We start from the raw sequence: 27,938 nt of genomic DNA on the forward strand, positions 1-27,938 counted from the left end.
AATTCAAACAACTATCTCAGAATGTGATTATAGTTTATGTTGTGTCTTGTGCAATGTAACAAAGCATTCTCTGGTAAAGTGAAACAAAGCATTCTCTGGTACAGTGAAACAAAGCATTCTCTGGTACAGTGAAACAAAGCATTCTCTGGTAAAGTGAAACAAAGCATTCTCTGGTAAAGTGAAACAAAGCATTCTCTGGTACAGTGAAAAACAAAAGATCTTCTGGCACAGTGAAACAAAGCATTCTCTGGTACTGAAAAACAAAAGATCTTCCGGTACAGTGAAACAAAGCATTCTCTTGTACTGAAAAACAAAAGATCTTCCGGTACAGTGAAACAAAGCATTCTCTGGTACTGAAAAACAAAAGATCTTCCGGTACAGTGAAACAAAGCATTCTCTGGTACTGAAAAACAAAAGATCTTCCGGTACAGTGAAACAAAGCATTCTCTGGTACTGAAAAACAAAAGATCTTCCGGTACAGTGAAACAAAGCATTCTCTGGTACTGAAAAACAAAAGATCTTCTGGTACAGTTAAACAAAGCATTCTCTGGTACTGAAAAACAAAAGATCTTCTGGTACAGTGAAACAAAGCATTCTCTGGTACTGAAAAACAAAAGATCTTCCGGTACAGTGAAACAAAGCATTCTCTGGTACTGAAAAACAAAAGATCTTCTGACACAGTAAAAGAAAGCATTCTCTGGTACTGAAAAACAAAAGATCTTCCGGTACAGTGAAACAAAGGATCTTCTGGTAAAAGGAAGTAAAGCATTCTCTAGCACAATGAAACAAAGAAACATGGTTCTCTAATCACTTACAACAGCTTTTTGGAATACAACTTCATTTTCCAGGGATTTATCTTTGAGTTTGACAGCAGACTTGAAACCAGCCTCCAAATAGCGGTGGGCCTGACTAAGGTTACCTCCTCTTTGGTATATTCCTGCGAGGGTAACCTGACATCTGTATAAATTGTTATACAGACAGTGGGTCCTACAAAAACCAAGCATGCAAATTCATGAACAGACATATCAAGGAACTATTACATAGTGGTAAGGAAAAATGCTAACTCATCTTAATTCTCAAGGAACATATTACACAGTGTAGAATTGGATAAAGACAATTGTGCTGATGATTAATGAGAGGATATTAAAGGACTGACAAAATATCATCAGTCTGGGAACTTTACATCATCATGTAAAATACAAGGCATTGCATTATAATGATCACAATAGCTCAATTTAAATGAAGATAATACATACATTGATCAGCAATTTATTCTGTTTTATGGTTTGAAAACAAAATACCAACATTCTGTGTAGTGCGATATGCAAACACAATGAAAAAGCTATCCAGTTCCTATCAAAATACCAGAAAAAAAATAGCTAAAACTATTTAAATCAGATTTACTCCTATCGATAATATGAAAGTTCACTAAGCCTATGATAGTGGTTGTAACAAATAGTGGCAGTATGAGTTGGACTGGGCCTTAAGCTTAACTATTTAACTATTTTTGTACTTTAGCTGTCAATTTTGAAAAAAAAAATGTGTCTGTGGTATCGCTAAATATCTATAATCAGAAAGTAAAAATAAGTGATTAAAACGGGCAAAATAATGTTATACATTTATATATTGCAATATGACCATTCCTTATTGCAATATATCATGATACACTACAAACCTATCAATACACCTCATACATACTGTGATAATGACAGAGCCCTTTTCATGTATTCTGCACATTGTCTGGTGTTTCTGTCGCTGTCACTTACCAAGGCTGAATATAGAAATAATAGCAAGTTCAGTGGGGTTCATACAAATGTAATCCTGATCTGATCAGGAAACAATGTACATTGTGGATAATTATATCAATAACTATAAATGTAATCTGATCGGTGAACATGACTGAAGATATTACTAAAATTTAAAGGTATGATTTTAAAAAGACAAAACTGTGATTTTTTAATTCTTCCTTTCATTTTAAAACATTACTTATATTTATGTACCATTTCAAAGGTTTCCTTATTAAAGTAAAACATTTTCAGGTATTCCTATTAATAACAGTAAAATTTTGTTTAGATCATGATTTTTTCACATGCTTTCCATTTCTGTGCTAAATGTACATAGTATTTCTCCCTCTATTCGTTAAACAGGTGTCACTGACACCAAATGTTACCTGTGTTACACCTTACTGCATCAACTCACTGTGTTAATACAGGTGTCCAACAGGACAGCAGATAATTTCCAGATAAGTGTGGCATGATTACTTAAATATACTGCCATTGGCTACGTCAGATGATTGATTCATGAGGACATTTCATATAAATTTGTATTTCAGACCGCCGTAAGAAATCCATCAGTGTTAGAGCAGAAGTTTGCTTTTGGTGTGAAACAAAATGATGAAATGTCACATATTTAGCAAGACGGCACAGATGGACAAGCCAATGGAATTGTTCCTAATACTGATTACTTTTCAAAAGCTTTCATCAGAACACATTCATAAAATTGTTTCTGATCTCTGTAGCTTGTCAAGCTTTCATGCCTTGTTGTTAACAATGAAATGAAAGCAGAGCAAATCACGAAAAAAAATTTTTTGGAGGGAAATACTTGTAGCCATTATTTTCAACCAACCAATCTAGGCAAGATATAGTGTTGTTTTATCACTATGATTTACCTTCAAGTTGTAATAGTTTTAAGTAAATCTCTCATCACCTGATTGCAATACTTGGTATACTTTCTCTGGTTATTTGTAAAAGTTTACAGAAAATCTCTCATCACCTGATTGCAATACTTGGTATACTTTCTCTGGTTGTTTGTAAAAGTTTACAGAAAATCTCTCATCACCCAACTGTAATACTTGGTATACTTTCTCTGGCTATTTGTAAAAGTTTACAGAAAATCTCTCATCACCTGATTGTAATACTTGGTATACTTTCTCTGGTTGTTTGTAAAAGTTTACAGAAAATCTCTCATCACCTGATTGTAATACTTGGTATACTTTCTCTGGTTATTTTTAACAGTTTTACAGTAAATCTCTCATCACCTGATTGTAATACTTGGTATACTTTCTCTGGCTATTTGTAAAAGTTTACAGAAAACCTCTCATCACCTAACTGTAATACTTGGTATACTTTCTCTGGTTATTTTTAACAGTTTTACAGTAAATCTCTCATCACCTGACTGTAACCAATACTACACTTACCCAAGTTTAAGAAAATCCTTGCCTTCATTTCTGCATATTCTTTGGTTTCAATAACATTTTTCAACTGTTCACAAAGCTCTAAGCTTTTATCAAATGCATCCTTAGCTTGTGTCACTGCTGCCTCTACTGCATTTTTGCTCCTGCAACTATCAATTTGTGTCAAGAAAGTCCGCCCAATAGTGGCGTATGCTCTTTGCTGTTCCAGTGCATCTTCGCACTGCTTGGCTAAACTGAGATGACGTTGTTGATACTTGAGTGCCTCATCATACTTCTCTAATGAACACAGACACTCCCCTACCCTTCTGCAAGCTACAGCACATCCAATCTGATCTCCAAGAACCTCACTTATAGAGAGCTCAGCCTCATGTTCATTGATTGCCTCCTGATATCGTTCTGAATTATAAAACAAATGAAACATGTATATTTTGTGAAATCAAAAACTCAAGTCTTTTGTATTTTTTACGTTCAAATGCTCACATATCATTTTCAAACGAGAGATCCCACCATTGTTTGATCTTTGTTCATTCTTTAAAAGACGGGTATTTTCCTTTCATTTTCTATTCTTTCCTCTGTTCTTGCTCTTATTTTAATATGAAATTTAAGAGAATTTCTTCAGATATAGCAATAATAATCTTTAATTCTTAAATCAAAGATGGTTAAATGTCAGCCATTTTGTTTTGATCATTAGCAACAAAATCAAAAGGGCACAAGTCAGGACCAAGGTGAACCTCCATATAATTTAAGATCAATCCAGTACTTTCTTTGTCAAAATCAATGCTAGCCACCTGTAAGCAATCTCCTAATCTCCTCTCTGATTCCTCCAATCCCTTCGTTCTCTTGTCTCTGCCACTCTTAACACCTTGCTCTCTACATCTCTCTGATTCCTCCAATCCCTTCGTTCTCTTGTCTCTGCCACTCTTAACACCTTGCTCTCTACATCTCTCTGATTCCTCCAATCCCTTTGTTCTCTTGTCTCTGCCACTCTTAACACCTTGCTCTCTACATCTCTCTGATTCCTCCAATCCCTTCGTTCTCTTGTCTCTGCCACTCTTAACACCTTGCTCTCTACATCTCTCTGATTCCTCCAATCCCTTCGTTCTCTTGTCTCTGCCACTCTTAACACCTTGCTCTCTACATCTCTCTGATTCCTCCAATCCCTTTGTTCTCTTCTCTCTGCCACTCTTAACACCTTGCTCTCTACATCTCTCTGATTCCTCCAATCCCTTCGTTCTCTTGTCTCTGCCACTCTTAACACCTTGCTCAGCCTCATGTTCATTGATTGCCTCCTTTGATATCGTTCTGAATTATAAAACCTTGAAACATCTGTATATTTTGTGAAATCAAAAACTCTTAACATCTTGCTTCTATCTTTTTACATTCAATCCCTTCGTTCTCTTGTCTCACATATAACATTGCTCTCTACATCTCTCTGATTCCTCCACCATTGTTTGATCTTTGTTCATTCCCTTTAAAAGATTCTCTTGTCAGATATTGCCACTCTTAACACCTTGCTCTCTACATCTCTCTATTCTTCCCTTCTTTCTTGCTCTTACTTTAACATGCTCTCTAAATCTCTCTGAGAATCCCTTCTTCTCTTGTCTCTGCACTAATAACCTTCTTCTAATCTCTTAAATCAAAGATGGTTAAATGTCAGCCATTTTGTTTTGATCATTAGCAACAAAATCAAAAGTTCTCTTGTCTCTGCCACTCTTAACACCTTGCTCTCTACATCTCTCTGAACCTCCATATAATTCTCTTGTCTCTGCCACTCTTAACACCTTGCTCTCTACATCTCTCTGATTCCTCCAATCCCTTCATTCTCTTGTCTCTGCCACTCTTAACACCTTGCTCTCTACATCTCTCTGATTCCTCCAATCCCTTCGTTCTCTTGTCTCTGCCACTCTTAACACCTTGCTCTCTACATCTCTCTGATTCCTCCAATCCCTTCGTTCTCTTGTCTCTGCCACTCTTAACACCTTGCTCTCTACATCTCTCTGATTCCTCCAATCCCTTCGTTCTCTTGTCTCTGCCACTCTTAACACCTTGCTCTCTACATCTCTCTGATTCCTCCAATCCCTTCGTTCTCTTGTCTCTGCCACTCTTAACACCTTGCTCTCTACATCTCTCTGATTCCTCCAATCCCTTCGTTCTCTTGTCTCTGCCACTCTTAACACCTTGCTCTCTACATCTCTCTGATTCCTCCAATCCCTTCGTTCTCTTGTCTCTGCCACTCTTAACACCTTGCTCTCTACATCTCTCTGATTCCTCCAATCCCTTCGTTCTCTTGTCTCTGCCACTCTTAACACCTTGCTCTCTACATCTCTCTGATTCCTCCAATCCCTTCGTTCTCTTGTCTCTGCCACTCTTAACACCTTGCTCTCTACATCTCTCTGATTCCTCCAATCCCTTCGTTCTCTTGTCTCTGCCACTCTTAACACCTTGCTCTCTACATCTCTCTGATTCCTCCAATCCCTTCGTTCTCTTGTCTCTGCCACTCTCAACACCTTGCTCTCTACATCTCTCTGGTTCTTCCAATCCTTTCTTTCTTTTTCTTTACCACTTTTACCCGTTGCTCTCTACATCTCCCTCATTCCTCCAATCCCCTCCCTCTCTGTCTTGATATTCTGACACCCAGCTCTCTACATCTCCCAACCTTCTCTATGAATTTTCTAATCCCCTCCCTTTTGCTTTCTGTCTGTACACTCTAATGCCCAGCTCTCTAAACCTCACAATTCTCTCTCTGATTCCTCCAATCCCCTCCATCTCGGTCTCTGCACTCAAACATCCAGTTCTCTACACCTCCAAAACCTTCATTTTGCTTTCCCAAATCCCCTCCTCTCCTGATTGATATGCTTAAATATCCTTATTCCTATTGCAACCCTTCGTTTAGCAATAAAGGAAAGAAAAAAGGGTCTGAAGAGGGATGCTGCATGCATTTTAGCAATTTGGGGTACATGTTATTTGCAAAATAGGGACTTAACATATATGGAATGACATATATATATATATATATACCGTAAATATTCGCGTATAGTGCGCACTCGCGTATAGTGCGCAGGTAATTTTTGGAGATCAGATTAAAAAAAAAAATCTACAGAAAAATTAATTGACTGGTCACTGCGACGAAACATTTGATGTGGTCTGATCCATTGATAATTAGGAAACCACAATGAGCATGACCCTAACACATGTAATTACCTTAAGTAAACAAATTTACCCAGGTGACCTAACCAGCATGAAAGGCTTGGCTGATTGTGTAATTAACGGTTAATGACAGTTAACACATTGAGTATGAGGAGACCGATGACACCCGGCTTGGGCTGAACTGTCTGAACATTTTCAATCCTACCTTGTCCCCATAAAAGCAGGTGGTTTGTTCAGTATAGGCATGATCTTTCATGGTATCTGTACCCACTGCGGTATCCGAAGGTATTTAATGATAGATTGTTTACACCGACTTCAACATGGGGAAACAGCGAACATCGTTTACAGCGAAAGAAAAACTGGACGCCATTGACTACGCCGAGAGACTTGGATTTCGTGCCGCCGGTCGCCACTTCGACATTCCGGAGTCAAATATCAGGGCATGGAAGAAAAAAGAAGACCATCTAAAGTCCCTACCAATCACCAGAAGGGCTGACAGAGGTGCTACCTCGAAATACCCAGAGATGGAGAGAGAGCTCTTCAACTTTGTATGCGATCGCCGAGATTCTGGCATTGCTGTCAGTACAACGGAACTGCGACTGCGGGCTATGCAGATCAAGAGAGGTTATGGGGTCACCGACATGGAGGACGAGTGCGATATCTTCTATCACGATGACGAAAAAACTACTGAGGCGGACTTTGATCCAACAACTTTTTTCGATAGTGACGAGGAGGAGGAATTTGCAGGGTTTTAGTGACAGCTCGTATGGTGATCAGGGACTGTGATAAGTGAAAAGTAAATGATATTAACTGCTTAGTGCTCTATGGATTATTTATCGTAAGTACCATGGTACCTATTACAATATGATTAGTTTAGTGCTATTGTAAACTTGTGATTTATGATGACAGATATTATTTTTATATAGATGATAATATAACTCATTCGAAATTTATTTTATTTGTTTGTTGTTTTTATCTCTAAACTATCATATATGACCGACTATTCTTATATATATGTGAAGGGAGGTAATCCAATATGGCGGATGCAGAACTCGGGAATGATAACCCCAGGAATGGCATGTACCTGCATATAGTGCGCACCCCCTTTTTTACACGACAGTTTCAGCTTAAAAAAGTGCACACTATACGCGAATATTTACGGTATATATACTATGAAGATATTAACCATCACAATAAAAAACACCTTTCAAACATAGTATACTAACTTTATTTTCTATCTATACTAGCCTTACATCATCCTGGAATCTAAATTTATATTATGTAGGTATGTTTGTACCATGTCATGTCTAATGAATAATTTGTTAAAATATACTGAAATTATGAATTGAAAACCAGATGATTGATCTTTAGACCAAGCGAGTTGAAAATTAAATGGACAACAGACCATGTAGCATATAGCATAAGCTAAACTTCAATGAAGTAGTTGAGCTGAAAATCCTTGCAAAAGTATACATACCATTTTTAGACAAAAGAACCCCAATATAGTTACATATCAATGCAGCCTCTTTCAGATTACCAGATGTTTCATTTTTCTTCTTCTGTCTGCGGAGTTCTGAAACAAAATTTATACAAATACTTTTAAGACACTTCTTAAGTAATTATAACATGTATATTATCTAACAGCATATTTTGGATCTATTAAGCTGATGACATGCCAAGAATTACAACAATGCAAGCTGCCCAAAATTGATACCTTGAATACAAAGTCACTATGAGTTATCAGTCTTTGTCTGGGAGTTCCAAGATCGTCAATATAAAAATGACAGATGAGCAAATGGGGAAGAATGTTTCATTGTAAATTTCAACATAATACATTGAAATTGATGCAGTTTTGCTGTAAAAGGTTGCACAAACACCCAATAAAAAGGCATGCTTCAGTGCATGAAGTTTTTCAAGATAACTTGTAAAGAAAAAATGGCAAGAACCTGGACAAGCCATTTCACATAAACTATTGATGCTCATGACATTGTACCTGAACGATTCAAGTTTCTGTTTCACACGGTTGCATAACCCTTGCAGAATAAAAAATTCAAACATACAAATATATTCATGCAAATATTAATTTCAAATATTTTTATGATTTATTTCTGCCTTAAACAAGTTACTTCCTGACGAAATTATTTGTAGCAATCTGGATCATTTGTTGTTCCACATTCAGTAGGTTAACATGTGTATGGGTCGTTGCTTATTTATGGACTACATCTACAAGGATGAAATTGCTATAAGCTACAACTTTACAAAAATCTAATATACATTGGAAACTAAGTATATGTTACCGTAATTTATTCTAGGAAGACTTGTTTCAGTGTATTTCCCAAATATATGTGTGCAATCATTTATTTGTACGTAGATGCTTATTATTTCAAATTGTGTTGCTATGTATATTATATGCATTAAATTTTAATTGAGTAATAAAAAATATACTTTCTGATGCTCCACAAGGAAAATTCCATTAGCAGAAGATAAAGAAGCTAGTAAGGCCACATGTGCTTTACTATGTTATTTCTGAAATTTTACTTTGGGGTCTACTGCAATTGTGCTGGCCATAAAATGTCCGATATCCATCTTAGTGTTCAACTCAAAATGTTTATCTTGCATTATTGATTGAGAACCACCAAAACTTCAACAGTGCTATTATTCAATCTTTGTTCGACTGACATTGATGTTACATTGAATTTTATCTAGTGACATACACCAAAACTGCTCTGTATGGAAATATAGTTCCAAACATCAACAGACATGTTACAGATTTTATAAATCATCATAAATGAATTTGTTCATTTCAACATATTAAATCCCTTATTTCAACTGTTATTTATATTATTAAACTTATTTAGGTAAATTCAGTAAATAATTCTTATGAATTAATGCACGTGCTAAGATATAGCCATTTTACTTCACTGCCAAATAAAGCAAAAATATGTGTGGCAGACATATTCCTATGATAGCACCAAATGCAGGATAAAGAGGAAGTGCATTAATTTGACATTATTACTTGCTGATTTACTTTAATAATAATTCATTTTAAAATTATTAACAACTATCTAAATATCTTATTTGTTGCAACTAACAAGATCTTTCAAGAAAATTATCAAAATTACTTTTTTTAATATCCATTGAAGTATGGAACTACACTTCCATGCGGAGCAATTATTTTAAAGAAATCCACATTTCAGTGTAATGTCAATGTCAGATAAACAAAGATTGAACAGCCTCAACAGTTAAAGTTTCAAAAGGCCTAATCTGCATGTGATGCAGGCTAAATAGAATACTTGGTCAATGTCTTAAAATAAAAGCTTCGTTTTGGCTCGTGAGAGAAAGACAAAAGTATCTTGCCACTTGTATCTTCCTTCACTCTCGTTAAAATATAGCTAATATTTCCAGCCACTGGCCATGTATCTCTACTTATTTAACGTCCTGACATAAGACAAATCCGCGGATGAACAGATGAAGGCGCCCTACAGGGCATGCAAAGAATTAACATTTAAAAGAGCTTACTGTCTATCTCTTTCTCATCAGCAGTATCCATTTCGTAACCCATTGGTTACATTACATCTGAAATTTGAGAAAAGACGAGCAGTGAAGGGTTTCTCAGTTCCTAAAATTTTGCTACTTGTTTTTCCCGGTAGGATCACCAACGCATGCGCAAGGAAACTGTGGTGTCTCAGTCTCTTGAGTGTTTGCACCAAGCGCGAGCGCCTGAATGGAAGTAAAGTAGATCTTTATTTTGACCGCTTCCGCTGGCGCGGCTGGTTTCACAGATAGGTATGTCGTTTTATTATGTTTATCTGGTTGTTGTGAAGATTATAACAAACATAACGATTCTTTCATTGTGATCTCCATCATATTGTATTACAACTGGGAATATATGACATATTGATACAGTGTCATGATAAACTTTTTTCTTAATGAACTATACTCAGATTAAATAAGTGCAAGAGATTTTTAATAGTTGGACTTGCTGTTTTGAAACTAGCTTCTGATTTGAATAAAGATTTGAATTTATTTTTTAATGTTCTTCCCATGCTTCATTTCTAACTACTTTCATTTTAACAAAGTGTAAAGCATTGGTTCCTATGTGAATTTTCCTGTTCAATTAAATACTATTACTTTTTTTCTCTTCTCGTGTACTAATATCTGAAGACATTCATTTATGGAAGGTAACTCTAAAAGAAAAATAGGACAAGATATACAGTTCTGCATATATATTTTATTACAAAATATACCGGAAACTTTTGAGGTGAAATTTGTTGGCAGTTTTTGTGAACAAAAACTACTGTAAATCACTCAGATTTCGCAAGTACTTTAGATTGTGAAGATATGATTTCACGAACGCTGATCTAGAAATTACTTCCTATTTGTAAATGATGGGCTATTACAGATCTTGATTCCAATATTGGTAACAGAATAAACATTGATGCCCTCCACATTTTCTTTGTACAAATATTTGTTAGGTATTTGAACTTGCGACTGTCACTCCTTGCAGAAAAACAAGTGATTTACAGTATATCTTTCCTGGTTTTTCCAGTAGTCTTTTCAAGCACCCTGTCAATCGATCAAAATGCATAAAATTCAGGAGAGTCAAATTTAACAAGACCATTTCCAAACTTGTGTACTACTTAGGTTTTCATACTATCAAAAAAAAGCGGGGAGGAGGAGATAACTTTCCAGTCTCTGATTTTAAGTCCCAAATTCTAGCCTTCTGAAGTGCCCTGCTCAGGCACCTTGAACCTGCTGTACCCGATAGCTTTACTCTTATTTTACCTCCCACTTAGGTAAGGAGGGTGTTATCGTAATCTTTTTGTCTATGCACAATAACTGTATACATGTAAGATATCTCATGAACATCTGAACAGGTTTGTCTGTGAGTGTGTGATAAGCTTGTGTAAATCTATGTATTCTTATCACTTTACTAACTACTTACTTACTTATACATTCATACTCACTAATTTGTACCCATATCAATAAACACATTCATATGAACAAATGCATCCATATTTATGGATATAATCATATTTACTAATGTAACCATATTAACCAATATAACCATATTAACTGTGACCATATGAACTAATGTACTGATATTAGCTAATGCACCAATATTTACAAACCTACCCAAATTAACTAATGTACACATATTAACTTACACACCCATAATTACTAACTACTCATTTTCACTATTGCATCCGTCCTAACTAATGCAGCCATATCATCTGTAATAATTAATGTACCAATACTAACTAATACATCCATATTCTTGATATTACTTTATTTTTCAGGACACCATGGACTCTACAGGCAATTTGAATGTGATGGATTTCAGTACTGTTAGGTTGATTTGCTCAACCCTGGAAAATGTAGTTAAAAAATCTTTTGGTCCTCTAGGATTGCAAACTCTGCTGTGTACTGCTACAGGCCATTTGGTAGTAACCAATGATGGATTGACCACAATAGAAGTACTGCACCTGTCCCATCCTGTCGCCAAGTTGATAATCCAGTCACTGTCAAAATCAATTCACTATACTGGAGATGGGAGTAAGACATTTATATTGTGGCTGGCAAAGTGTGTGAGAGATATAGAAGAGGAAATCTTACTGAGCACAGGAAAGAAAACTCCAACTAATGGTTATCAATGTAGTTTGGAAAGCAAATATAGAATACAAATGAGCAGAGATCTAAATAAAATTCTTCCAGAACTTTTGAAAGGTATAGTGAAATATGTTTGGGACCATTCAGCAGCTTGTAAATGTAGACAGGGAAAGGAGGAAGAGATATTATACACAAAAAGGATAATCCATACAGTTATAAGACCACATTTCCCTCAAAATATTTCAAATATCTTCACCGAACTTCTCTATAATATGGTACAGTTTGACCATGATAGTGATGCCAAAATTTACCTCCGTTACATTATTGATCACTTTGAAACACTGTGCATCAAAGTAGGCAATCAACCCTACACATCGTCAACCATGTTGGAGTCATTTGTTATCCAGCGAGATTTCACAGTTTATTGCCCCCAGACATTAAATGGAAATGTCAAGTTTGTTCTTCTGAGATGTTTGGTAGGTCAGTTAAATACAGAAAATAAAAATGAAAAAATAAAGCTGACCAATTCGCAAGTTATTGGTCATTATTTACAAAATCAAAAGAAATTGATCAAAGATTTCATCTCTGTATGCCAGCAATATGGAATAAAACTTGTCTTGAGTACAGAAAAAGTTCCAGACTTTATTCAAGAGATCTTCCAATCGGGTGCCATTTCTCTGGTCCACTATGTATCTGATGAGGAAGCAGATTTCCTGCAAACCAGCCTTAAGATACATCCCATAACTAATTTGTTTGACACTGTTGAAGAAAAGAACATTGGTTTATCCAAACAATGCAAAGCTTTAGTAATAGCAGGTCAGAGATGTGTTCATTTAAACCTCCGAGGGCTACCTCCCATGTTACTGGTATGTGGACTGTCTGATGGTTTATGTAAACAGGTAATGTTGGCATCTATCAAAGCTCTTAAGACACTTCTACACTATCACCAAACTGAAGAGTTGATTCCCATCATCAATCAAGGGGAGACAACGGACCAAAATACAAGTTTGATGAAGGATGTATGTGCTGTGGGCATGAGTGAGAGAGAACATTGTGAAACCTTGGGAACACCAGGAGCAGTTGTGAAAGAATGTTATAGTTTATGTGTTTGTCATAACACGGTAGTGGGCAACAGTTTTGAGTTTATGGCTGCTAAGTATTGTGAGGAAAGAGCAAAGGAACTTAGAGTAAGAGACATAGGACAGTCAATTTTATTTCAGATCTTCTCAAAAGCACTACTCGCAGTGCCTCAAGTACTGCATGAAAACTCTTGTGGATCTCAAAGTGACAGAGTCAGTTTTATTAAAAAACAACAGTTAGTGTTTTCAGAGTTGGATAAATTAGGAAAATGTGATTTAAGAGATATTTTGTCATCAGCTGGTTATGGTCATAATGTTGGAGAATGCGTTGAACCTCTAAATGTTAAAGTTCATCTATTATCTACCCTTACAGAATTATTACAGCAACTTCTTAGGATTGACTCTATTGTTGGAGTTCAGAGTGTCCATGTATAAAACAACAGTAATGCCCTTGCTGTTAATGTCATATATGGCAATTGAAATTAAAAAATAAAGCATTTTGTTTTCATATCTATTTTCACAATTATTTACTGACTGCATTATTTATAGTTCACCTGACTAACGAGAAAATGAACATTTGACAGGTGAATATAAGCCTCCATATGATATAAGTTGTCTATTCTCCTTTCATTGTCATCCATTCCCTAAAACAACTTACAGAAATAATCAAAAGACTTGAGGCATACTATTGAAACGGCAGCATGCATAATGACAAACTAAGAAGCATAATGCAATGAATTGTCTTGAACGTTTTCAAAGTCACATGGGTCAGATGTGCCAAAATTTTAAAATCTCGTAATAAATAAAAGCAGCAATATTTTGCAGGAATTTTCAGGTCACCCGGACAAAGTCTCGGGTTGACCTATTGCGATCCCCTTTTGTCTGGTGTGCTGTGTTGTAAACTTTTAATATCTACGACTTATTCTGGAAAACTGATAACAATGAAACATTACAAAAACCTTCTTAGCTAAAGGTGCACCAAAATTGTAAATTATAAGGTCCCCAATCCCCAGAGGCCTGAGAGCGCCAAAAAGGGTGAAATTGATTGGATTGAAACTTCAAAAGTCTTAAATTACAGGTATGGTATAAACAAATATCCTTCTAGAATGGAATGGCCTTCAGAAGCTTTACAAAAATTGTAATTATCATGACTCCAGGGTCTCGCCGTTTACCCTTGGGAGATGGAAAGATCTACTAAAGTTTATGTAGGAAAATTACAGTTTTGCACATGATTTGTTTATTTTTATTGGAAATAGTTCAAACCTGGTTAGAATTATTAGTTAAAGATTAGTTTTATGAGATGCACATATTGACCTCTAGGGGCTGTTAGATGGGTAAAATTTATATATTATGTAGAAAAATTACATTTTTGAGCATAATTTGTTGATTTTGTTTCAGAAATATTTCAAACTTGGTTAGAATTTTTGTATTAGTGTAAGCTGACAGTTTGATTAGATGCACATTTTGACCTTGACTGACCCCTGGGGCTAATGGGCAGGGCCAAAATTGGGTCAAATTGACTGAAATTTCAAAGATGTTCTACTGTTCCTGGATAGAAGATTTTATATAGGAAAATTCAAATCAAATCTTGAGTGTAATTTCTTTTAATTCAAACTTGGTTAGAAGCCTTGGCATGGGACAGAAGTAAATGTATACACAATTTACATTTGCATTAGGTGTACAATAAGTTAAAGTTATGTTACTTTTTTTTTTAAATAATCATTTCTATGGCATGTTACAAGAAGCATTGTGACTCAAGTGATCGTTAAGGCCCTTGGGCTTATTTTATCATATGATGCTAGAACACCATTTTCAGAAATTTTATAAGTCCCATAACTAAGATATACAATGTATGTCGATTCCGAAAATTTGAGGGAGTCCAGAGGAAAGGCGTGAGTTCTGGACTTGAATACCTGAGTTCCAAATATCACCGAGTTATGATATTGGGCTTTCGATAAAGACTTTTCAAATCCTTTCAGGCACATGGTCACAATATTTGGCTAAAAGGATCATTGGGAAAATAGCTTACAAGTTTCCAAAAACATATGGCTTTGGCCTACCTTCAAGCTCTTAGGGGTCAAGTGTCATTAAAGTATTTTTATCAACTTTTCAGTAACCAAAATGTACTCAGATATTTGGCAAGTAACTAGGGTGAAGGGCTATCAAAATTGTTCAACTTGATTACATTAGCCCACTTTGAAGTCGCATTCGGTATCATGATACCTTGACCTACCAGTCTTTTACCATGATAAATCAATCAAGATCTACAAGTCATTGACGGAATCCAGTATCATTATGTGCATGGCATCAATTATGGTCATCAACTGGTGTTGTATTAGTGATCTAAAAGCCCGTTACCATGATAGTAGTGATTAATACCAGTTATCGTGATCTACCGATATCGTGGTGTCTTTATAGTCCAGTTATCGTGATCTACCGATATCGTGGTGTCTTTATGGTCCAGTTATCGTGATCTACCGATATCGCGGTGTCTTTATGGTCCAGTTATCGTGATCTATCGATATCGTGGTGTCTTTATAGTCCAGTTATCGTGATCTACCGATATCGTGGTGTCTTTATAGTCTAGTTATGGTGATCTACCGGAATCGTGGTGTCTTTATAGTCCAGTTATCGTGATCTACCGGAATCGTGGTGATCTACCGATATCATGGTGTCTTTATAGTCCAGTTATCGTGATCTACCGGAATCGTGGTGTCTTTATAGTCCAGTTATCGTGATCTACCGATATCGTGGTGTCTTTATAGTCCAGTTATCGTGATCTACCGGAATCGTGGTGTCTTTATAGTCCAGTTATCGTGATCTACCGATATCGTGGTGTCTTTATAGTCCAATTATCGTGATCTGCCGGAATCGTGGTGTCTTTATAGTCCAGTTATCGTGATCTGCGGATATCGTGGTTTCTTTATAGTCCAGTTATCGTGATCTACTGCTATCGTGGTGTCTTTATAGTCCAGTTATCGCGATCTAACGATGTCTCATCTTCCATCCTCCAGGGGTTACAATCACTTTCGCTCTCTGTATCCCTGGAACATGTCATCACAAAATTGAAGGTATTGTAATGGCTTTGAAGTTGGATGTCACTCCTTTGTATCTTCAAAATGAGCGTATCAGCCTGTGATTGTTCAGTTTTTTTCTCCTGGAGCCAATCAAATTACTGCGTTTGTGCCTTCAGCGTTGCTATGACATGTTCCAGGGGTACAGAGAGCGATAGTGATCTCAACGCCTGAAGTATTGAGGATGCCGATGTCTTTGAATTATTATTCCGGTTATCGCGATCTACCGGTGTTGTGATACATCACATATCTTGATATAACAGTATCTACCAAGCATTTTGGTATACATGTAGTTTGATAAACCAATTGTGGTGATTTACGTAAACCGGTATCTTGATACACCAATTATCGTGATTACCAATAGCTGGGTGTCCTGAATTCTTCGTTCATCAATATAAGAATTATCGCGATCTACCGGTATCGTTATTAGTGATTTATGAATGACCATGCTTTTCTGCTATTGTGATCTATCGATGTATTGATATACATGTTAATGTGTTTAATGAATGTTGTAGAAAACATATAAAGTGTGTTCAAAACTTTAGCGAATAAATGTTTCTCGAATATCACCGATTGCAAATATTGAGTGATGTGAAAAGTACATTTTCCTCGCGAGTCAGTTTCTCTGAACACCGAAATATGATATTTTATTTCCAACAGAGGCAGCGACTCTCGCTGGGAATTGAATAACAGACCGGGTTTACTAAGCACTCTACCGTCTGGACCAAAGATGAATTAGAGAAATTCCCTTTAGCCGAGTCGGAAGGAAGGGACTAATATTTAACAAGTGTTGTGTGTAATGCTGTGCATTGCACGTATTCTAGTCTAGCTCTAATCGCCGGTATACAATATTTTTTATATATCATTTGCTACTCGTGATCAATCGGCAATTAAACGTTTCTATTCTTCACTACTAGTTTGCCCCTTCATTCTTATATCGGATCTCTGGAACTCATGATGTTGTCCAAGAGCTGCCAAACATAGCGCTCTTTGTCTTCTAACATTTCTAACACTTCAACCGCCGCGTTTTGACGAGCGTTCTCCAGTTCGAACTTCTGTAGTTTGTCGTAATTAATTTGAAGATATTCTCCCCATCTTTGTAATAGTTTATCGAATACGAACCTTAGCAATTCATCCTCTCCCAAACCGTTGTCAATATCGTGCTGGGCACGTGACCACGTGTTACTCTCAATGATTTTTTGAACAGGAATGTCACGCTCGATGACATTAGGGTCACAGAGAGCGGATGCTGATTTTGATATTTGTCCAGACTTCAATGATTTTTCGTTACCACTTGCAGTTCCGCACGAATCTGATAACCCTACACATATTGTTTTCCCATTACTTTCCTTTTCTGCAGATTCATCGCTACTTTGATCTTCATCAGTTGCTACGAAACTCGCGTCTTCAGCAACGCTCACTGTTTCGGTGTCTGAATCGGAATTTTCTTCCTTTCCTTTGTCAAAAGTCTCATTTTTTTCTTTTGTGCTCGTAACTTCGTCGGTGTCTTCAATTGATTGCAGTGAAGTCATAACCAGCATGTCTTGGAAATGTTTCTGTATGAGAGCGGCATTTGGAATACATGTCTGGATTTCGTTGTCAACTGTTCTATTTTTGGATTCATTACATGTCAATATATGCCGGAGTCTTCCCTGTGGCGATGCTGCTTTGTCATATAACTTCACCATGGTATAGGATTTCGCATCAGTCGGTGTCTCGCGCGCCATCTTGTCTTGCTGGGCGGTTATGTTTCCTTTACAGTTGAACATTCCAGAAGCAGCGAGATACTGATGATCCAGATTTACTAGGTGTAAGAAATCATTCGGCTCTGTTTTTTCGGGTATGCGTATGTCGTCCGATTCTACTATGGAATTAACTTCGTCTTTATTACATTTTCCCTTGTCTTCTGACTTGCTCTGTAATTGTTTATCACAGAAATTTGTAATAACAGATGTATCATCTGAAATAACTCCAGCTCCATCTATATCTTTTTGTTTCTGTGTATCGCTAGATTCCATTTTATCAAGATAAGAAATAGCCAGTGTTTGTTTCTCACACTCCGAATTCACAGTGCATTTCTTCATGTCTTCGTCAGAAATGACGGTTTTGGGGTCGAGACCGGTACTGTTTCCAGTATTGACAGATTCGCCTGAAGTTCTACACAAATCTTCTTCGAGATAATCGTTCCCTCCAGTAAGTGAAAATCTTACAGGCGCCATGCTGCTGATGTTCAAACGAGTTTTAACAATCAAGTCACGGCCGTCTCCAGGCACGAAATGTCGCTTTGACAACGATTCATTGCCATTTGGCGTATGCTTATGACGTCATAATCTGCGTCGTCTTTCTTGGTATCAAAACCGACGTTCAAAATAAAGATTTGTTTACATGATGGGTAATTACAGAATAAATCTCTGGCAAATATAAAAAAAACGTAACGATATCATAACAACACCGTTATAACCACGATCAATTACTAACAGCTTCCTACTGATTCTGCTATAAACAATTAACTAGATAAATCGGCAGAGATTTAATCGTTTACTTGAACAGTCTCAGTGGTCCCGGGTTTGATTCCTAGTGGATAGTAAATGGCACCCTATAAGGAACATACAAGGCATTGATGGAGACATGAATCTTGTTCTGAAAGCACGTGTTTCCCATAGAAAACTAGAGGGAGAATTAGATCCTTAAGTGAGAAGTATGTAACCCTGATGAAATTATCAAGGGTTCGATGTCAATTAACACGTCAGTCAGATAAATACATGCTGAACTTGAATTACAGAGTTTGTCAATTATTACCTGTCAACGACTTTCCCTCAAAACCGACATCAAATCATATTTTGTCGATAGGATCCTTGAATAAAGGTTGTGAAAAGTAATGACCTTGATAGCATTCATGTTCACATGTGCCAAACATGTTAAATCAAGTAACTTGTTATCGCTGACCAAGACTTTGAAAGAAAGAAATGTGAAATGAGGAAAACAATGAATGAAATGTTGTAATTAACCCGAATATGAATGACTAGCTGATGGAATGTCTTTAAATCGCATTTGTAGTCAGTATGAATGGAGATTACAGACACCTAGACTAGCAAATAACATGGCGTTTGTTGACAGAACCAAGTAATTCATCTGGACTGTGAAAGCTCCATCTATGTAATGTAAATTTGTCCTTGCTGATGTTTATATTTTTGATACGATGTTGTTGCTATTGTTGTTTTCAGACGTGTTCGCCGTTCGTGTGTGATCGATGTCATTCAATATATTTGCAGTCTGATAATTGCGAATGTTTTACAGCAGGATTGATTGATTTCTTAATTTTAGTTGGATGTAATTTACTTTATCTTGTCGAGATGGATTACACAGAGTTCCTTAAACATGTTTTTCCCAAGCGGCATTTCGATTGAGTAGATTCTTCTCAATCAAAGACACGTGGTTACATATACATCAGTAACATATTGGGATTAATGACCTAATGCCATTTTCAAGATCGCAGGGATCAAACGTGTTTAAAATTTCAAACATCTTTTCCGAAGTAACCAAAATCTGGAGTCACATTTTGATTTTGGCAATCTTCCAAATAGCTATCATCGCCAACTTCTAAGGTCACGTGGGTCAATGATTCCACCAGCTTCTCAGTAAAGAAAACAGAGTATTGATATTGGCCAAGAGACTAGCTAGGATCAGTACTTTAAATTTATTCAAATGTTAATCTGGGTCCCGTTTCTAGGTCACATGGGTAAGATGTATTAACAAATGCATGTTCAAATGACTTGATTACAATAATTAACAATCAAGGTCACGATGTTGTCAGGAGCATATGTGATGAAAATATTTCATATTTGTTCAATGAACGACCTTGACCACTTGACCGAATGTGTCTACATCTTCTAACGTACTGTTTTCAATAACCAAAAGGCCAAGGGTCATAATTTTGGATGATGGTATCTTAAAAATTTATTCAAATGAATTACTTTGAACTACTTTAAATATATACTTGTATATGTGGAACGGGACGGGAAATTACAGGACTTGAGAATTTCTTTTCCTTCAACTGTACTCATTTTTTGTTACGATATAGATTCAAGTGCCAAGACGTTGAGGTACTAAAGTTTAATACTTTTACGTACACTATAAAAGTCGATTACACAGTACATTGTATACATCCCTTACCTTCTACGGTAGATCTTCATTTAAAAATAACATATAAATTAAATAAAACGTGCACTTATTTCACAACACTATGTTTTAAGCTTTTTATCAGACGCATTAATTTATAAATATCTCAAATACGTTTGTAAATGCTGCTATAAGTTATATAAATAATATATAATTATTTTAAAATAGTACTGGTATCATATTAAGGAATGCTGTTCACAAGAGTCTGCAAACTTCTAGCATATGTTTGTGCAGATACCGTTTTTGTGCGAAAGCTCTCCCACATCGCTCGCAGGAAAAGTTCTTGCACTTCACGGAGTGAATTAGCATATGAGAACGCAGATTACTTTTATCAGCGAATGCTTTGTCGCAGCCAACACTGGGACACGTAAAAGGTCGTTCGCCAGTATGGGTTCTAGTATGACCCTTAAGGAGCCATGACCGTGTGAATATTTTCCCGCATATATCGCATTTGTTCTTCTGTTTCATATGATGAGATCGCAAGTGGGCAGTAAAGGCGGAGAGTGACGCGAACGTTTTGTTGCAATCGTCACAATGCAGAGCTGACGACTTATCATATGTCTCCCCAGGCTGGACGTCAAGCATGACTCTCCGGTGTCGACCGGACTCCAACAAGTTTCGCGCATACTCCGTCATCCCGTCATTACTTTCTGGTTGCGACGAATCACAGTCGTCTGTCATACATAAATCGGCAAAATTCTGCACACTTTCATTGGAATCAGAGTCGTTGAGATATGAGTTGTCGTTCTTGTCGTAATGTCGGTGTTGTTTTCGCTGTAAAACATCAAGCTTTGGATCAGAATCAAAGTCAACTATTGGGTCTAGTTGTGAATCATCTGACATGACATCATCATCGAGTATCCCGAAATCGACCTCTTCCTGGCATGTTCCCAAGAAAACGTCATCATTTTCGTATTCATCGTCAGTTTCCCATTCATCGCTCGATTCGGTGCTGTAGTCACTCGGCAGGTCGGACCGATTCTCACATGGATATTCCCCAAAACATTCCAATGTCTCCCTGGGGTTCACACCAGCCAACTCCAGATGTGGCACGCGTAAACTTATTTGGAACCTTGTAACGAATGACATGTAACTCATAGACTTGTACTTGACAATGGGGTATTTTTTCTTCTTCTGTGCGTTTCTTGGATTGGTCTTGACCTCTTTCTGTGGAGAGTGAGTACCGGATGCTTTATTTTTGTTACGGAACGGTACCTTCTTTATTGCCAAGCCGGAACGTGTCGTCATGACGTTAGGATCACGTTCTGAAAATGGAATATACATGATGAAATTATCAGCAAATCGACATTTTTAGGTCATCTGAGATTACTTCAAATTACACGACAACAGATACGGTAATAATTATAAAGATAAGCAACATATCAGACCTCTATAACAAACAAGATCTGTCATATGATGAAAGCTATAAAGGGCTAATATAGATGAAAATAGCATGACAACAAATGAGGCCGTATCTTAATTTATAAAGGTCATAAAATGTTATCATGTAGGATTATGTAATGGAAAACTGGACTGTAGAAAACTAGAGAAAGGGGTCAAAAGTGTTAAAGATATCATGACGACAAATAAGGCCGTAAGATAATCGATGTCATGTGCAAATATGTAGCCTATGGCGACAGACGGGTCACATGATAATCGATGTCATGACGATAAATAGGTTATTTAACCGATGTCATATAACAATAAACAGTTCACTTGATAACCGATAGCAGAAGTTTTTCAACTATTTTGGGAATCAGAAAAAATAGATAGCATCATATATATTTTTGACAATTTCTGAAACTATCTGCATTTCGAGACTAAATATACATTATATTTCTATAGATAGATCACATGCTACATGTGTCATATGTCAACAATCAAGGTAACTTAATAATAGATTTATGTCATATGATATATACATTTTGTACCCATAGTAACATGTTATGATATGTCATAGTGCCAAAACTGAGCCAGGACTCCTAATGAATTATCTCTCTGAATAAATTGTTCTGGAAAGATCATACTACGTCCGCCTAAAGACTAACAGAGAACACATGTACTACTATGCCATATATGTTTATGGGAATACCAAAGCGAAACTTCCACCACATTCAATGTGTATGAAGTTATAGCTTTGTTTAAGGACAATGTTATATTAATATTTGTTTTGTGGTACTGGAATGGTGCATTTGTAGCGGAGAGAAATTGTCATAGGTAGTTATCATGCATGGCTAAATACCCGACCTTGTTAAACATGGAGAAATAAAATGGGTGAAACAATGTTGGTTTATCGTTTGGTACAAAATCTAATCTTTCAAAATATAAAATGTTTATAATATGTGCTCAGGAGGTTTTTGATGTCAGCGTGTGTCTCGATTTGGGTACGTCAACTTTACATGTAAACATATATATATATGTATGTATATGTTGGCTACTAGTGGATACTGCAAGTTTTTACATTGCCGTGCAATGTTATTAAGGTCAGTCTAGTCGTAGAATTTTAACAACCTCAATCGTAATTGCAATGTGAAATGTACTAGGAAAACTTACTCCTTGATCCAAGTAATTATTCTGGAACACCCAGTAACACAAGGGAGATAACCGAAATGGAGCCAACGATTTTAAAATGCTTTAGTCCAACAGTTAGCTAGACATAAGTTTACTACATTTTTACAACAATGTTTAGATCTTATGGGCAAACGGGTACAGGCCTTTTGCGTAAATCCTTCGAACTCTTGCTCAGGTTAGTACATCTGACTGCATTGAAACCTGTGGCCAATTTTGAAGTGATGATGGGGATGAGTTATTGACTGAAGTTCCGTCATAGAAGAGCATAAAGAACAATTTCAACTTACAAAAAGATATCTTGCACTGAAGTAGCTTGAACTGCCGATAAAACGACTTCACCCCTAAAATATTGTTGAACATCAAAATAGATGTGTCAAATCATACTATTAAAATCCCATTCTAGAGTAGACCTGTTTCTAGGACTTGGTTGTGCCAAGGTGATTTTGAATTTAGAGTTGAATACAAACCTGAACCTCCAAACCATCGACCTGTCCGGTAGTCTCTCACAGCATGGATAAGACATTTAGGCATACTGCTTATAAAAATTTAGAACGACACTTTGACTTGTATAACTTGACAAACGAACATCGTTTGACCGTTTGTTTACATGGCGTCCGTCTGCACTGTTCGTTGAGAAGCGCGCGCTATGACGCTTGTTGCTAGGTAACCATTGCAACTGTGGACGGGCACCTGTGTTGTAATTCTGAGAGAAAACTAAATTTGCAACGGTTATACATCAGGATTTTCTCTTGGTTATAATTTTATATTTGAAACTGGTTCAAGATAATCAGGTAACATATTCGTATAATTCTCGCCTATCACTTTAATAACCGATTTTACCAGATGAGAAAAACCAGGTTGATTTTGGTGTATCACAAAATATTTTATTGATTTACAAGTATCATTTCGTTCATCTCCAAAATTACCAATAGAACAATATTCGGAAACACAATGTTTCTAAAATTTTGACAGAAATATCCTTATCGCAACACTGCTTCAAATTAATTTTCTAACGACATACAATAGAATTATCTGCAAATATCGAACAGTCTCGTTTCCACAGTTTTAAGATATTTTTTGTAGTTGCCATATATACGATAAAACATACAACCGATAAATGTAATTGATCAAAAGCATAGATACGTAAGTGTATCATATTATTACACTTCCACGAAAAAAAATAATAAAGTAGTCTCGTTAGCATTTCTCAGACATAAAACAGGTTAATTTATAACTTTGGAAATGAAGTCCATGTATAGGATTAATATTAAATGTCTGTGACGTTTCCCGTATACACGTTTACATTAAGCAAATGTTCGTTAATGTGTTTACTATCTGTCACTATAAAAAGTGGAACTAATTGGTTTCGTACCTGTATGTGAAAAGAATATGTGTCTGTACGATTAATAGAATGGTTGGTTGGTTTAGTGGTTGGTTTTTGGGTTGTAATTTGAGCAAGAACGTTAACTGAGCAATAGAAATATCACTGTTTCCTTATATAATAGAACGGAACACCAAAATGCTTTAAACACGTATTTACCTTAAAAAACAAACAATAAAAGAAAAAAAAAACATCTTTACATTCGAAGCATCTTCTGTAATGATTACCCAAAAATTTGAAGCGGAAGGGAGGTAACTCTGTAAGACCTAGGATTTATGTAAGAAATTTTGCAGCATTCTGTCTCTAGTAACAGCTTGACTAAATTTGAGACGCGTTAATTTTCTTTTCATAGAGTTTTTATAGGTCCAGGTTTAATTTGGAACGTCATACTCAATGATAGTAATTTGTTAGAGAACAACATCTTTGATTTCAGTTTGAACTTTACGAGTTTGATACTTTAAGACACAACGTTAATGTTGTATTTGTAAATACAGCTGTTTCAGTGATATCGATGTCCTTTTTGTTAGATATATTAAGTTGATCACTATGGCATTTTGTTAATGAGTGCGCTTTGTCTGATGATAACATTGATATTGTGTCAGAACTAAGATGGCATTCGAATGGTGTCAGAACTGTGAGATGACAAGTTATATGGACAGATCTGTGAGAGAGTGAAATGACATCAGTTACATTGCCAGAACAGTATGATGACAACATTTATATTGTCAGAATTGTGTGATTACAACATTTATGTTGTCATAATTATGTGATGACATCATTTATATTGTCAGAATTGTGTGATTACAACATTTATGTTGTCATAATTATGTGATGACATCATTTATATTGTCAGAATTGTGTGATTACAACATTTATGTTGTCATAATTATGTGATGACATCATTTATATTGTCAGAATTGTGTGATTACAACATTTATGTTGTCATAATTATGTGATGACATCATTTATATTGTCAGAATTGTGTGATTACAACATTTATGTTGTCATAATTATGTGATGACATCATTTATATTGTCAGAATTGTGTGATTACAACATTTATGTTGTCATAATTATGTGATGACATCATTTATATTGTCAGAATTGTGTGATTACAACATTTATGTTGTCATAATTATGTGATGACATCATTTATATTGTCAGAATTGTGAGATGACAACATTTATTTTGTCAGAATTGTGAGATGACAACATTTATATTGTCGGAACTGTGTGATTACAACATTTACGATCTCTCAGAGTTGTGGGAAGACAACATTGATGTTGTAAGAAGTGTGAGATAACACCTTTCGTATAGCCAGAAATATGAAATGGCAGCATTTATTTTGTCTAAACTGTGAGATGACAGCATTTATATTTTGTCAGAACTGTGAGATGACAACATTATGTTCTGTCAGAAATGTGAGGTGACATTTATATTCAGTCAGAACAGTGGGATGACAACTTTTATAACGTCAGAACAATTAGATGACAATATTGATTGAGTCTATGCTATGGTACCTGAAATAGATATGAACCCTGATTAGTTTCTAGTACGCACAGCTGAATTTGATTCAGTAAGTAATTAGCAGAGGATACACATATGTACCTTTTTACTTACATACATACGTGGAATAGCAGTAACACGTGGATAGAAATACATATGTTGATCTAATCACACAAAAGATTAATGTGTTGGCTGACTCTTTACTGCACACGAACCAGTCTCTTTTAAACTTCGAATGTATTGCTTATACATAAACAGATGAAATGTTATATACACACGCAAACCGGAATCAATTGAAGAATTGCAAACACGCTTACACACGTGTAAGATGTATTTCTAATCGGTGTGTCGTGTCTGCCGTCTGTTACCTCCGATCGTACACCTTCATAATGTTGACGATTGAACGAAACGAAAACGACTATTGATCTGGCAGAGTACTGAGTACGCTATATGTATTAATTATTTATTTGTCGCTGGGCTTGCATTGTGTGTCGGTGATATTACTTACACAAACGTAATCAGGGATATACTCACGGGTGATTGTAATGAACGGATCACCTTGACAAAACCTATTGCAGTAGAAATTCTGAGATTTAAGTGATATAAAGTGACAGAGACATGGAAGCCGTAAGGTGTGTGTTACTGCTGCTGTTCAGCACAAGATAGTGTGTTTCGTTCCGTAAGTATTATTCCACAGTGCGTGCAATGCTATCATGTATCGCACTCGTATAAAACTGACATGTGGAACCGTTAAGATCGGCTTGTGGTAGTAGGTACTTGCTACTATTGAACGTATACTGATAAATGAAGCAAACAGTCTTAGTGTAGGTTTTCCGTACCACAGTGGCACTCTGCGCTTCTGTCCAATAACATCAAACCGCCTTATATGGTTAATCGCTGGTCCTATACTACACACATACACGATACACATCGCATTTTCGCATAATTTATTCGCCCTGTCGAAGAAAATTTTCGCTTCGCCCCTTCGTGCTTCCCCCGTGGAGAATGATTGTACAGATAGACTCTTTCGAAAGCAAATTATGAGGGCTTTTAACCTTACGATGGACAGAAGCGGACTGGATTAATGGGATACTGACCAAAGTGCTTCTAAACGGTATTACACAAAACGCCATTATCTTCGACCCATCCTCTCCACTAGCCAGTAGCAGCAACGCTAATTTCCACACAACAGCTGATAACGGAACCTGAAGGATCATGGCTTACAACAGTGCGTTTATATATAAAATACCGTCTCACTGATTATCAACGCTCCTGTTACGTGCTGTATATTTTACACAAGGAATTAGTTTTCAAATTACGTCAGGATTTTACCAGTGCAATAGGTACGAGGAAACTTTACTCGTGTTGATTTCCAAGTAAGATTCTACATACGCCTGTCAATCTTTGTTTTTACAGTACATTGTTTACAAATGTAATGCATCTTTTCCTGTAATTAATTTCACTTTGGATAATTTAATTGCCCGTTATAAATCAATATATGATCGTTATTTCGATTTCTTTTCTACGTGTTGATATTTCTATCTGATTTATTCCGGTAACTCTTAATATTCTGTGGAAACTGAGTGTGTATTGATACATCAGTTGACAATCTATATTGGCATTGGATCTGTGAGCCTTAGACTGTGACTGTTAATACCAGTCTATCACTGCCTCCCACAACGTGGATGGATTGGTGCTTATAATCACGACGTGCTCACATTGTGGTTAATGAAGAAAAGGTTCACTGTTGTTTAATACAGGAATGGACTTTTGACCGTTACACTTGGAATGCACTGGTCACTCGTGCCTAAATGACACAAGGAGGAGGTCGTTTCGATTTTGATGACGGGGGGACGTACTGTGGGGGTTGGGAAGATGGCAAAGCCCACGGACACGGGGTGTGTACCGGGCCTAAGGGTCAGGGAGAGTACTCTGGGGCGTGGCAATATGGCTTCGAGGTATCGGGCGTTTACACCTGGCCCAGTGGAAACTCGTTCAAGGGCCAATGGTTCCAGGGAAAGAGACACGGGCTGGGAGTAGAAACGAAGGGCCGCTGGGTCTACCGGGGGGAATGGACCCAGGGATTCAAGGGCCGTTACGGTGTCCGACAGAGCGTTTCCTCCGGGGCAAGGTACGAGGGCACGTGGACCACCGGGCTACAGGACGGCTATGGGTGCGAAACCTACGCTGATGGAGGTA

The 27,938-nt window shown here is 36.6% G+C and overlaps 4 protein-coding genes across 4 annotated transcripts in view; 3 read left to right on the forward strand and 1 right to left on the reverse strand.

The window, feature by feature from the left end:
• Nucleotides 1-6,660: 6,660 nt before the first annotated feature.
• Nucleotides 6,661-7,095, forward strand: LOC132563270 (uncharacterized). Its single transcript, XM_060228029.1, has one exon. The coding sequence runs from the start codon at nucleotides 6,661-6,663 to the stop codon at nucleotides 7,093-7,095; it is 435 nt and encodes a 144-aa protein (XP_060084012.1).
• Nucleotides 7,096-11,646: 4,551 nt separating this feature from the next.
• Nucleotides 11,647-13,471, forward strand: LOC132563276 (Bardet-Biedl syndrome 10 protein homolog). The gene has a single exon (XM_060228035.1). It carries the CDS (start codon nucleotides 11,647-11,649, stop codon nucleotides 13,462-13,464), a length of 1,818 nt encoding a protein of 605 aa, XP_060084018.1. The 3' UTR covers nucleotides 13,465-13,471.
• Nucleotides 13,472-20,477: 7,006 nt separating this feature from the next.
• LOC132563263 (zinc finger protein 892-like) lies at nucleotides 20,478-23,384 on the reverse strand. Its single transcript, XM_060228022.1, has 2 exons — nucleotides 23,321-23,384; nucleotides 20,478-21,547 (listed from the first exon to the last, which is right to left on the reverse strand). Exons 1-2 carry the CDS (start codon nucleotides 23,382-23,384, stop codon nucleotides 20,478-20,480), a joined length of 1,134 nt encoding a protein of 377 aa, XP_060084005.1.
• A 3,225-nt stretch (nucleotides 23,385-26,609) lies between these two features.
• The window catches only part of LOC132563275 (junctophilin-1-like), a 68,716-nt gene continuing 67,387 nt past the window's right edge, over nucleotides 26,610-27,938 (forward strand). The window contains exon 1 of the mRNA XM_060228033.1: nucleotides 26,610-27,935. Within this exon, the coding sequence (XP_060084016.1) occupies nucleotides 27,551-27,935 (385 nt within the window). The 5' untranslated portion in view covers nucleotides 26,610-27,550. The remainder of the gene's footprint in view (nucleotides 27,936-27,938) is intronic.

This window comes from Ylistrum balloti, unplaced genomic scaffold (genome assembly GCF_031769215.1).
Source record: "Ylistrum balloti isolate Yb309-2 unplaced genomic scaffold, AGI_CSIRO_Ybal_v1 Utg371666, whole genome shotgun sequence".
NCBI classification, from domain to species: Eukaryota; Metazoa; Mollusca; class Bivalvia; order Pectinida; family Pectinidae; genus Ylistrum; species Ylistrum balloti.

What these genes read in the sequence shown, in the direction of transcription:
- LOC132563276 (XM_060228035.1), top strand. Translation starts at nt 11,647, where the DNA reads ATGGACTCTACAGGCAATTTGAATGTGATGGATTTCAGTACTGTTAGG.
- LOC132563270 (XM_060228029.1), top strand. Translation starts at nt 6,661, where the DNA reads ATGGGGAAACAGCGAACATCGTTTACAGCGAAAGAAAAACTGGACGCC.
- LOC132563263 (XM_060228022.1), bottom strand. Translation starts at nt 23,384, where the DNA reads ATGCCTAAATGTCTTATCCATGCTGTGAGAGACTACCGGACAGGTCGA. An exon ending in TCGATGGTTTGGAGGTTCAG is followed by an intron (nt 21,548 to 23,320) that starts GTTTGTATTCAA and finishes TTCCATTTTCAG; the next exon opens with AACGTGATCCTAACGTCATG.